Source organism: Spironucleus salmonicida, chromosome 3, assembly GCF_000497125.1.
Source record: "Spironucleus salmonicida strain ATCC 50377 chromosome 3, whole genome shotgun sequence".
NCBI lineage: Eukaryota > Fornicata > Diplomonadida > Hexamitidae > Spironucleus > Spironucleus salmonicida.
Window position 1 is genome coordinate 1,674,321 of NC_090598.1, and position 12,595 is coordinate 1,686,915.

The 12,595-nt window shown below is 24.2% G+C and overlaps 4 protein-coding genes across 4 annotated transcripts; 3 read left to right on the forward strand and 1 right to left on the reverse strand. All coding sequences in view use genetic code 6, as the record gives it.

Annotated features, from left to right (window-relative positions):
- Window positions 1-560: 560 nt before the first annotated feature.
- On the reverse strand, window positions 561-1,217 carry SS50377_23330 (Nuclear LIM interactor-interacting factor; the record flags this gene model as incomplete). Its single annotated transcript, XM_067907195.1, has 1 exon — window positions 561-1,217. The coding sequence occupies one exon, from the start codon at window positions 1,215-1,217 to the stop codon at window positions 561-563; it is 657 nt and encodes a 218-aa protein (XP_067766463.1).
- A 195-nt stretch (window positions 1,218-1,412) lies between these two features.
- SS50377_23331 (WD40 repeat protein) lies at window positions 1,413-5,699 on the forward strand (the record flags this gene model as incomplete). Its single annotated transcript, XM_067907196.1, has 1 exon — window positions 1,413-5,699. The coding sequence occupies one exon, from the start codon at window positions 1,413-1,415 to the stop codon at window positions 5,697-5,699; it is 4,287 nt and encodes a 1,428-aa protein (XP_067766464.1).
- Window positions 5,700-5,749: 50 nt separating this feature from the next.
- Window positions 5,750-7,978, forward strand: SS50377_23332 (uncharacterized protein; the record flags this gene model as incomplete). Its single annotated transcript, XM_067907197.1, has 1 exon — window positions 5,750-7,978. The coding sequence occupies one exon, from the start codon at window positions 5,750-5,752 to the stop codon at window positions 7,976-7,978; it is 2,229 nt and encodes a 742-aa protein (XP_067766465.1).
- A 170-nt stretch (window positions 7,979-8,148) lies between these two features.
- SS50377_23333 (uncharacterized protein) lies at window positions 8,149-12,570 on the forward strand (the record flags this gene model as incomplete). Its single annotated transcript, XM_067907198.1, has 1 exon — window positions 8,149-12,570. One exon carries the CDS (start codon window positions 8,149-8,151, stop codon window positions 12,568-12,570), a length of 4,422 nt encoding a protein of 1,473 aa, XP_067766466.1.
- Between the last annotated feature and the right edge of the window lie 25 nt (window positions 12,571-12,595).

The window sequence follows — 12,595 nt, forward strand, 5'->3', positions numbered from 1 at the left end:
AATAAACAAGCATAAATTCATAACTTTGTTAATGATAAAATTCAATTAAATTTAAGTGAAATAAATTTCTAGTGGATTATATTACATTAGGCTTATAATTAAAAGTTATATTTAACGACATAATTATGTAATAGTTACTACCTATAAATCCAAAGAAAACACATACTCATTACTTATTATAGCATATTTTCATAAAAATAATTGCTTAAATCTAATAATATTATATAATACGTGTAGTTTCATAAATAATATGCCAAGCAATATATAAATATAATTTTATAACTATATTTAGTCTTATTAACTTATTAGTTGCTTTATATAATCATAATTTTATATGATTCAGAAATATTTTTATTGTTTATAATAAATTATGTAAAGTATAAACAATGGTGATTCTGTTTATTATTTATATAGTGTTCTACTATTTTATTTAAATTTATGTACTAAACTTAAAAATAAATTACATCTGATGAGAATGAAATCTATATGTTATAAAAATACTATTATTTAAGTATAAATTGTTGTATTTATATGCTTACAAATCTTATATAAAAATTTGATCACTAAAATTAGTTAAGTTAACGCTCTAAACCATAAACCAAGCAACTATAGCTAAGTAATTTTTTTAAAAAAACTTCTAGATCTATAAGCTCATTATCAGACTGACCCTCAAATTCATTGACTGGAAGGCAATTATCATATTAAAAAGCACAAGAGATATAATTATCATCAATAAGTATAGTATTTTTAAGATCTCTTCCTAGAACTCTAAGATCTTTAATATATGCTCCTTTTAAGTGTGTACATGCGGCTCGAGATAATGCTTATAGCGGTTATTTAATAAATTATTATATATACGTGACTCTATTTCTAACATATTAATTTTCTCCAGCACTCCAAATTATAATCTCAAAGTATTTATCTAGAAATATAAGAAATTCAGGCAAGAAATTGCGGTACGAAGTATATAATCCATCACTATATTAGATATTAATACATGAGGTATTTTAAGGCAAGCTAGTTGAATATAAAATTGTTTTATCTAGATCTAATACAATAGTTGGATGCTTCATTAATTATGGCGAAAGTAATGGCGTAATTCTATGGATTTATTTAATTTTAATGAACTTATTCGTAAATAGTGCTCTGTATTTTAAGATTGTTTCTTATTGTTATGATTTAGTTGGCTTTTAAATCTCTAAATAGCTATATACCATTTTATAATATTTATCCTTATTTTTAATATTCATTATTTATTTAAATCTATCTTATTGAAGTATAGTATTTGAATTGTCTGATGGGGATTCATTATCCCTAAATAATATTAGTTCCTTGAACCTTAATTATTTTTTATTCATTTTATATAAGTATATTAATATATATAATTAATAATCTATCTACATTCTAAATCAATGTAGCTTACAGAAATTGCCACAATTCCGCCCGGGGCATAACTATGGTCTCCGTCAGTCATGACAACGACTTAAAAATTTTTTATTTATGCATCAACTCATTCAATTTATATTTACTAGAGATCTCCTATTATTATTTTCGTTCGGGCTATTTCTTTGAATAATGCTATTATTTGTGCTATGACTGCAAATGAAAAACATATTGTTGCTGCTGGAAATGATAAAAAAGTTTATTTTTATGATATTTAAACTTTTGAACCTATCAGAGAGGTACTTTTAGCTAGGTCAGATCCTCCAATTTCTATTTAATTCCACCATCATATTTAAGACACTGTATTACTTATTTATTAAGGATATCCATATTCAGGAATTGATGGGGAAATGAGATCTATTAACGTTGTTTCAGGTCAGTCGATTACTTTAATAAATAATCTTGATAAACCAACATAGATGATTTGTTCACCACACAGAGCAGAGGTTTCAATTTCTTTTGAAGATGGATAAATTAAATAGTTTGGTCTTTCAAAGGAGGGGAATATTGTATATGAAAGAGTTTTATTAAAGTCTGATTTGTAAATAATTGACTAATAAAAAGTATCACAATCTATAAGTAACGATTAGACTCCATCATCAAAATAAATAATTGATATTGTTAACGATTTTAGAAAAGCTTTAAGAGAAGAAAATTATATTATAGCATGTACTGGTATATCTTACGACCCAAAAAGTTCTGATTATTTTTTAGCCTGTTGGTCCTTTGGAATACATGTTTTATTTAGTTCCTTAACAGGATAAGCATTATAAATGTATTAACCTCAGACTACCGGAATTACTTCAATTAATTATTCATAAACCATATCAGGTAGATTTTATACAACAGATGGCACAACAGGTGTTTATAGAGAATGGAATGTTTCATAAAATAGATAAATTAATGAGTATCGAGTTTCAGGAACAATATTATTTAGGACTCATGTAGGTGGATATTAAAATGCACATGGGTTTTCCGATGCTTTACATTTTGTTGATTAAGAGGGACGAGTAACAGTTATAGAACCTCATAATTAAAAAATTCTATATGAAACAAAATAGAATCATTCTGAAGCGGTTCTTAGTATAGACATAGATCCACTAGATAGTTAAATATTTTGCACATCTAGTTATGATGGCACAACTAGATAATGGTCGCTAGAAAATTTTAACTACAAAGGTGATATTGGGCGATAGTAATCTATTGTTTGTACATCAGTTACATATAAAAATTCTTCGATAACATAAAAAATTGTATAAGATAAGAGAAAATTATTTTAGTTTAGTAAAATGGAATCTGGAATTCAATCAATTTACATAGGAAATGTCATTGTATCGGCGTACAAAAACGGTTTAATAGTGGCATTTGATAAAATAACAGGACGACCAATTATTAATATATTTACCCCAGATACTCAATACAAATCTACTTTATAAGATGGAATTGTTGATTTTATTACAGATTAAGAAGTAAGTTTAGTTTAGTAGAAAAAATTTATTTAATATTTTAAAATAAAATGTATGGCTTATGCAGATAGTTATTTATATACAGGATGGCGTGATTCATCGATCAGAATTATGAAAATTTAAATATTGGAATCAGATAAGCATGGTATTATTATTACATCAAATTTTGTAGCATCTATTAGTATAGCAAAATTATTACGGGTAGCTATTGATGCCAATCTATAAATTACTCATCTGCAAGCAGTTGATAATTTATTATATGTTTATACATCAAAGTCGATGTTTTTAGTATTTGATATAAGTCAGTTTAAAGATTAATGCTCTAATCTGAAATCTATGAATGATAAAGAGGAAAGCCAGTTAATAAAACAAACATATGCAACTTTTAGTAAATAAAAATATTTTATAGGAAATATGAGCTCAAAATTTGACGAGGGTCAAATTATTTCACATTCTAAATCTATTTACGATGTATCGTTCTCTGATAGGTAATTTAATTAATGTTTAGTGGTAGAACCTTCTAAATTGGAGTTGCAGTTTATGGAAACTTATGACTAATCTAAGCCTGATAAAATTATTCATTTGGTAGATGATCAAGGTTATTATACAACATTGGTTTAATTAGGTAAGTCTGTATAGGATATTATATTTAAAATTGCCTCTGTCTATTAAGAAAAGTTAAAATCTTAGTAGTCATAATTTAGATAACAGTTTGGCTTAACTTGTGTTAAAAAAATAAATGATTTAAATGTAGTAATAGGTGGATCAGATGGAGTATTGTCTATTATTAATTGGTCTCAAAGGTAGGATTAGAAAATGGTGGCATTTTTAAAGAGTACTAAATCAGATATCACAACGTGCCATGTAACATAGAATAATATATTAATAGGATGTTTTGATGGTTCAATAAAAATTATTAATTACCATATGGCAGGAATCGATTCGTAAGTGTATTTAAATACAGTATAAAGTGTATTATTAGAAAAAAGAGATTACCTATAGTAAGAGTTAATTTCTTGTAAATAATATTTTGGAGATATTTATTAAATTGACAACTTGATAGATATTTTACAAAATAAAATGAATATATGTGCTCCTTTTAGTCCATTGTCATCAAAATAGCTTTATTCTAGAGGTAAGCTAGTACTGTTTACACTATTATATTAGTTTTGTCAACAATGCGGCATTAAACTAGAAGACCATTTGGATATTTTGGCATTAGAAGTTACAGAAATTATTGCCTCGAATACCACAGAAAAGTATTCATTATATAATGAATGTCAAAAATTATTGAAAAATAAATACAACATTTATAACTAAGGATAACTTGATTCGTCTTAGCCTATTAAATAACGATTATAGTCTATTTTTAAATATATTCTTTAATTAAGCTTATCTTTTTAATGTCATACTCTCCTTTCAGATCTTTTTTGGGAATTGGGTTTATATTAAGAATCACTATTAACTGCATAGTTTGTCAACACTGAATATTGGTAGGAAAAAGCTACGAAATTAACAATTTAGAGAATGTCATCAACTTATCAACACTAAATGAATCCAATTGGAGATAGATATTAATTTTAGGCTTAGATCTCAGCGTCATTTTTTAAGCAACTAAAAGCTATTAAAGAAGCCCAGGAAAGTTGTTCCTTAGAATAAGTTAACAACATTATAAACTCTTTTTTGAAAACAGGGCGTTTTGGTTCGGCAAAAATATTGCTAAGTACAATTATATTTTTATCAGATATTGAAAGATTATATTTATCTTAAATAATATCATTTGCTATTGTTAATTACTTTTGCTCTCTTTCTTCACCTATTTTTGGTATTTATGAGCTTATATAAGAAAAAATGTATAAATAAGCGATTTAAACTTTAATATTATCAGGAGAATATCAATTATTTTTATTTATTGCTCCATTTTTACGTCTAATTGATGAATTTAATCCTCTAGTTTAAACTGTATTAGTAGATTAATTAATAAAATTTACAGATTTTAACCTAATTAATATTCCATAAAATGCTAATTAAGTAGATAGGTAGTTTATTTGTTAAGACATAAATTTAAATGAAATTATGAATTATTTCACTCTTAGTTTTGATTTGATGTAAGCGTAAAACGGATTTGTTGCGCTTTAGTAGTAAACATTAGAACTATAAAATATAATAGATATTTCTCACTATATAAGATATTCAATATGCTTGGAGTTATTAAATAAGGATATTCCTAATTTATAGGAAAATATTACTTTAGAGGAAATTGTCTTATCTCCAGAATTGAAGGAAAAACTAATTAAAAGATTCAATTAACGTCAAGATTTACCTTTTTGTAAGTAAACTTTTAAGCTTATTAATACTATACTATTGAAATTTGAAATTACTAGTGATAATGCAATGAAATCATGTTTATAGTTATAATGGATTTGCAAACATTTAAGTCTCCTAAATAATAGAGAAATAGCAGTGACAAAATCACCAGCATTTGCAAAGTATTTGATAATTGGCGCACTTTGTTCACTAAAAATAGGTCAATTTAAGTCATTTAGAAGTATGGTAGCAAGTGCAAATCGCGCAATTAAAAAACTTAACTTATAAAATGAAAGTATTTTAGATATTATAAATCAAGATCTCTCTAAATTTTATGACGATATGATAGCAAAATTAGATGATTCTACCATTTAAATTATTTTTAATGGTAGAAGTATATTTGAGAATGCAGAGAAACCATGCTACAGCTTATTTTGTCCTATGGACAGAGGCATGAATTGGAGCATTGGGATATTTAACTGACGGTTTATTTATATTATATTCAATATTCAATATTTATTGTCCGCTTAAAAATGAATCTTATTCCTCTAAATTCTGTAAAATTAACTCAATAGACTTAATCATTTTAATATTTCAATAATATAATAAAAATAAGTACAAATGTAAGCACATAATTACAATCTGCATTTGAGCTGGATTAAAATCGTAATAAATTTAATCTAGTTAAAAAGTTTCCAAATCAATTAGTTCACTAACTATATATTTATTTGGATAGTTTTTCCAGAACATAAATTGAAAGTATGCTCGAGACGTAATTTTAATTATTTACTAGCTAGTAAATGACTTATCTTAATTCGTAACCTAATGATTCTCAATTAATTTTAGTTTGTGACGTAATTATTGGTTAAATTCTTACAGTACCATAGAAATAATCACTACCGCCCCCATTAGGTTTTGATTCTTATGCAGTTGTGCCGTCTTAATTTTTCATCGAAACAAGCTCCCAGTTAGATAACATTTAATATATAATTTTTAACCCATCACGTATAGTTCCTACATATTTTCTTATTACTTAGAAGATTTAAAAGCACTTAAATTAAATTAAATTTTGTGAAATTTGCTAACATGTTTTTACTAAAAAAATTTAATTCGAATCTTACTTTAATTCAAACAAGCTAATTAGCACTCCACCTTTGCAACCAAATTTCGCCTCTATATATTGTTAAAATGATAATATTAAATTGTGCACTTTTTGTGATCAAAATTTACATTAGACACCTGCTCTTTAGCTACATAAACGATAACATATAAACGATTAAAATAAATTTGAGGACTGCGAAATTCATAAATCCTAATTATTATATTATTGCTAAAGTAAAAATACTTGGCACTGTCATGAATGTTTACTATCTATCAATTTATAATAATAAAATTATTTAAATGCATAAGATATGATCTCTGAAATGAGTTAATTCAACGCTATGCTTAATGTTTCACAATATGTTGAAAAAATGAGAAACTTAATTCTCCAAATAAAAAAGTGTGTTTAAAAATCTGAAGAGAGTTTAATATCTGATTTTAAGAAAAACTTAACACAAGTGTAAAAAATTGGCCAATTTTAAATCTAACTTATCTTAGGTTAAATCTTAGGAATTTAATAATTAGATTCAATCAACCAAAAATTTTTAAAAGTTGAATAAAATACTGAGTTTACCAGTAATTTACAATTAGAGGTATTTTTGTAGTAAAAACAATACTATCAAAATAATTAGCTTATTTTTGATAACTTGGATTAATTTGGATATGAATTTGAATCAGAAATTTTAGAAAAATTATCAGAAAATTTATAAAATATATAGTAAATTAGTAATGACAAAAGTAAAGAAATGAATAATATTGTTGATAATATTGTAAAATATAGATTATATGGAATTTAAGGAATATCTCCATATTAAAAATGGGAGATATATAATTCAAATGATGAAAATACTTCATAAACAGATATTTTTGAAAATATTTATTAAACAACATAATTATTCAACAAAAGTAGTGTGTAAGTGGTTATTACTGATAGAACAGTAGATTCCCAAAAGATGGATTATAATACTACGTAAATGACTGTTTCTAAACTAAGCAGTACATAATAATCATATAGTAAAATACTTTTTGAAAAATCAAGTGCTGAATCGTATTTAAACTCTGTATTTGATGATAATAAATAACCACAAATAAAACAATAGAATTAACCTAAATTATCAAGCTTTATATAAGATTAACCTTTAAAAATTTAGATTGATTTAACTATTCCCTAGTAATCAACTGTTGATGAATAATATATTTTGGTTAATAAATTGTATAAAATTGATGATAAAAACTTATTACTTCCATTTACTCCATTTGAATAATATTATAATGACTCTATTAGATAAGTATATTATATTACTTGCCATTATGCTAAATTAGCATTTGGCTGGAATAAATTACGATTAGTATAACCTATCATTAATTAAATAAATGTTACTTATATATTTTCTTAAGGAAACTAGAATAAAGGCGTACTCTTTATTAAGAGTCAAAATAGTGTTTTCGTCATTTCTTCATTTAAAGGAGGTAATGATTTTATAATTGATATAACTAGAAATCAAGTAACTCTTAATATAAATGTATAGTGTTTGTAAGATTCTCTATAAATTAATAAAGGAATATAAGTAGAAGTATTGTTGAATGAAAGATAAATTATTTATGGAAGTATTATTGAATAAATCGTTTCAATTGATTGGTTTGATATGTTGATTGAGTGAAATATTTTATTAGATTTATTATTTCTATTTTCATTTATTGATTATTATTAATATATTTAATAAAATCAGACTTTATAATGCAAAATTCTAAAAATGTACATCAAGATTAGTTAGTGTTAATAAACGATTTAGCAGCTATAAGTTTTTAGTAAAATCTAGTTATCAAATAAATGCGATAAGAAAAATAGTTACTGAAGGAGGATTTTTACAATAAACTTAATACATATAGAAATTCTGTTGAAAAAAAGATCATCAATATGTAAAAAGCGTATGCATCATCTTTGCTGAATGTTATACGTAATAGAGAATTACTTAATCAAAAATGTGACATTAAAAACCCAATTCCCGAAGAGTAGCATAATCTAGAAATTTTATCATATAAGACCAAACTAGAGTAAGAATTAAGAGGTAATATAGAGAAAACATAACTTGTTATAATGAATATTACATCAGAAAGAGATTAGTTGAAAAATAAAATTGAGGTTCTCGAATTGTAAAATAAAGCATTAATATTATAACTAGAGAAAAACAACACTAATAAAGCAGGATCAGTTTAATAAATTTAAGAACATGATAGTTCAGAGAACTTTGAATTATCTTATTAAGTTTCAACAGGAATGAATACAAATTTAGTCCCAGACTAGGTATTACAATAAAATTAGACGAAAGATATAGTACTTAATTTACCAGGAGAATCAGATAAATCAATATCTACTAGTGTAATACCATGGCTTATTGCATCAGAAACAACAAATAGAATTCTAAGCGATAGACATCAAAAACTTTTAGAACATATATAAACAAAAGAGAACTAACTTACCAAACTTATGTCTACAGTCACAAAATAGTCATATTAAGTCATTAAATATTAAAATATGGCGTAAGTAGCTAATCAAGAGTAGTAACTCATTGAGATTTAAATTTCACACTTATAGTAAAATGAAAAAGTATTGGAAAAGAAAAATTAAAAATTAATTTAAAAAAAAGACGAATAAATAAAAGAAATAAGTCTATAAATTGATAATTATAAACTCTTAAATATAAGATAATCAAAATAATTAGAGATATATGAGGAATAAATTAAGTCATCAAAAAACACATTTTTCGAAGAATTTTAATTACTTGAACGAATGGAAGAAAATTAAAAAATAGGATATTTATAGAATTAAGTTATTTATCTTAGTAATTTTGAAAAAATATATGCCAAAACACTTAGTGATTTGACGAAAAGAAATAAATCTCTATAATAATCTAATGAGGAGTTGAGAATGTATAATATTTAGTTTAATGCTAAATTATATGAAGTATAATAAAGTGCTGAAGAAAAAGTTACTACTTAGTTTAAGTAACTGTTGGATAGTTATGAACAGTAATAGTCTTCATATCATACAGAAATATCTGACCTCAAATTTAATTTAGATTCAAAATGCCATGAAATATAGTTAATTCTTTAGATAGAATCAAAGCTTAAGGCATAAATAGAAACATTGAAGTAATAGAATGATTATCTTTTTGAAAGCTCTCTGTAGTAATAAACTTAAATAGTTAATTTGTTTGCATAGTATAAGATATTAAAAAGATAATTTGTTACGTGCATAAATGATAAGCAAAATATTAAAGAATAGGCTAACAATTCAATAGATATTATTAATAGTTAGAAAGATCAATTTATAACCATGTAAATCGATAATGAAATTTTAGTCAATGCTTTAAAAACTTCAATTTAAACAATATATTAAAAACTTTATTCTAAAAAATGTGACGATTATTTATAAGAAATAATACTTAAAGCAAACCAAGTATAAACAAATGAAAGTCTAGAACAAATTTAATTATAAGTATCATATGAAATTGATAAAGCATTACCCAATTTATACTAATTAAAAGTTCTAAAATAAGATAATTAGCTAACTCTTTTGGAAAAATAAGTTCTAGATCAAAATAGTCTAGATCATCAAGAGAGATTTAAATGCGACTTTTCATAGACTACTTAAGTAAGTATTGCGTTTGAATAATAATCTGAACTTAAGAATCAATAATAAAAAATTATAACCAAAACAGTTGATTTTGGATAAAAAGTAGAGTTTCATACAGATTAAATTTTTTTATTATAAGAAGCATATCGAGAGATAGCATCTTTGAAACAATAATTAACTGATTATAATAGCTAAATGAAGCGATTTGGACACATTAAATAAAAAATTTTTGAAGAATGTTATTATGAAGACATAGAAATGGTTAGATAAAACGAACATAATATGCTTATGACTAATGAAGATATTTTAATGCAGCAATATAGATACAAAAATTTATATGATGAGTGGAGTATTCATAAATGTCCAACATTTTTAGATTTTAAGCCTTAAGTGGATTAGTTATTACACTAGTTGAAGGAGGTTAAAGATTAAGTTATCTTTTAATTAGATTCAACTATATAAATACGAGATTCTTAGATAACTACCCTTAATATAGATATTTAATTTCTAAATGATAAATATTCACGGTTAAAAGATTACTTGCTAATTAGCAAATATGATATGTAAGATTCTATTTAATCTTTTACATAGATTTTAGATAATTTGAAATAAAAATCTTTATCCATCATATAGTTAGGTTAAAAATTAAATACTTTATAACAAATAGTTTAGTTTTTAGTTTAGGAAAATTCAGCTAGGAAGTCATAAGTATATTTATAGTAATATGTTTAAACTGATTTAGTTATACAAAAAGACAGCACTAAAAGAAATAAACATACAGAGTTATTATATTATTAATAACGTTAGAAGGATCAAATAGATTCTTAAACTTACCCTGATACTGCAAATAATATATCAAATATTGATCACTTCATACCAAGTTAAACAAACAGTAAAACTGATATAAGAGAAGAACATAATATTACAAACAGTATAGTATAATTAGACGCCTAATTTAAAATAGATTAGTAAGATTATGAAAGTTTAATACTAGTTGAGTAATTAGCACATGATTCTGATAACAATACAACACACAGAATTATTTCATCCATGGAATTTTAATAAAAATAATTAAACAATACATCAATTAGTTCTATTGATTAATTTATATTAGACTAATCTTCATTTAATAATAAAGATGGTACTTCTAACTAAGATTTCTAAAGCTATGTAAATTTCAATGATATAGAATAGTTATTACTATCGTAATAAGAAAATCACAATGCATTAATAACGGAACTAGCATTAATTAGTAAAAATTAATCAGATATGTAAGTAGATAAGGTATAATTAGAAAGATAACTTTAGAATAAAACAATGATAATATAAACACTTAGAGAAGAGATTACTAAGAATAAAGAGGAATTTCGTTATAAATTTGTGCATAGACCTTCTAAAGAAGAGGATATAGCATAAATAAAATATTTGTCAAAGTAATTAGATAGTTATAAGTCCTGGTATTAAGTAGTTTCTTAGGAAAATACTAAGCTCATAAAATAAATTGATATTTCTGAAAAGTAGATTAATACATTTTTTGGAACTATGTATAAAACTTCTAACTAAGGATAGTTAGATCATTAAAACGATATATCAAAAGAAAAATTAATAGAATAACGAAAACATTCAGACTCAAAGATTAATAAATTATTTATATAGGAAGACTTCTAGGGTGGACTATAGAATATGTCTCTAGCTAAATTTGAAGATAATGACGCTGTCTAATAAAAAATAAAAAAATCGTAATTTTTAATTTCTACAACGTAGTCAAGAAAATAATTACAGTATTAACGTGTTGATTATGATTAATAAATATTGGTACCAAAAAGTAAATATAAATATAATTAAAATAATAATACATCGTAAAGAAGTATTAGTATAAATTCATAAAGATAATAAATATAATTAAATAAGCACTCTCAATTCAATGAAAACATTGAAAAATAAAGATTAAAATAGTTAGAATAAATATTAGAACCTTAATAAAATTAATAAAATTTGTAGTAAAGTAACGTTTCAGTAGTGAAAATGAAAAGAATTAATGAATTGTAAACTTAAAATGAATAATTAAAGTGTGTATAGAATGTTGCATAATAATTTTCTAGTTAAAATCTGTTTAATATTAAGTATTCAAACTAAGATTAATAAGTAAGTAAAAATAAATAAAAAATAAACACCACATCGCCAATATTTTCAAATAAATCGGAACCAATAGATGTTATGGACATAGGACCCTCGTAAAAACCAGGTTCCAACAAAAATATTTTATATAAGCCAATAAGTATTTGGAATAAGATAAATAAATAGCCAAATCATACAAAGAACTTTAATTAAAATGTTTATTATAAAGAAAATTTATCCACATAGAATTTATCAAATTTGCTTAAGTATGCTGTAGATAATATGGGGTAGTTTGAGAAAGAGGATACATCGGTTCCAAATTTAACAAAAGCTTAAACAAAAACGGTTTATACTGATGATGATCAAAACGATATAAATTAACAAGTAATTGATGAAAAAGTAGCGTGGGTGAAAGGTGGTTATTAGTATAAATCTGAACATTAAAACACTAGATTTAAAAACTTACGTTATTAAAAATAATTACCAGGGACTTAGTGATATTATATATTTGATTAGTATTAAA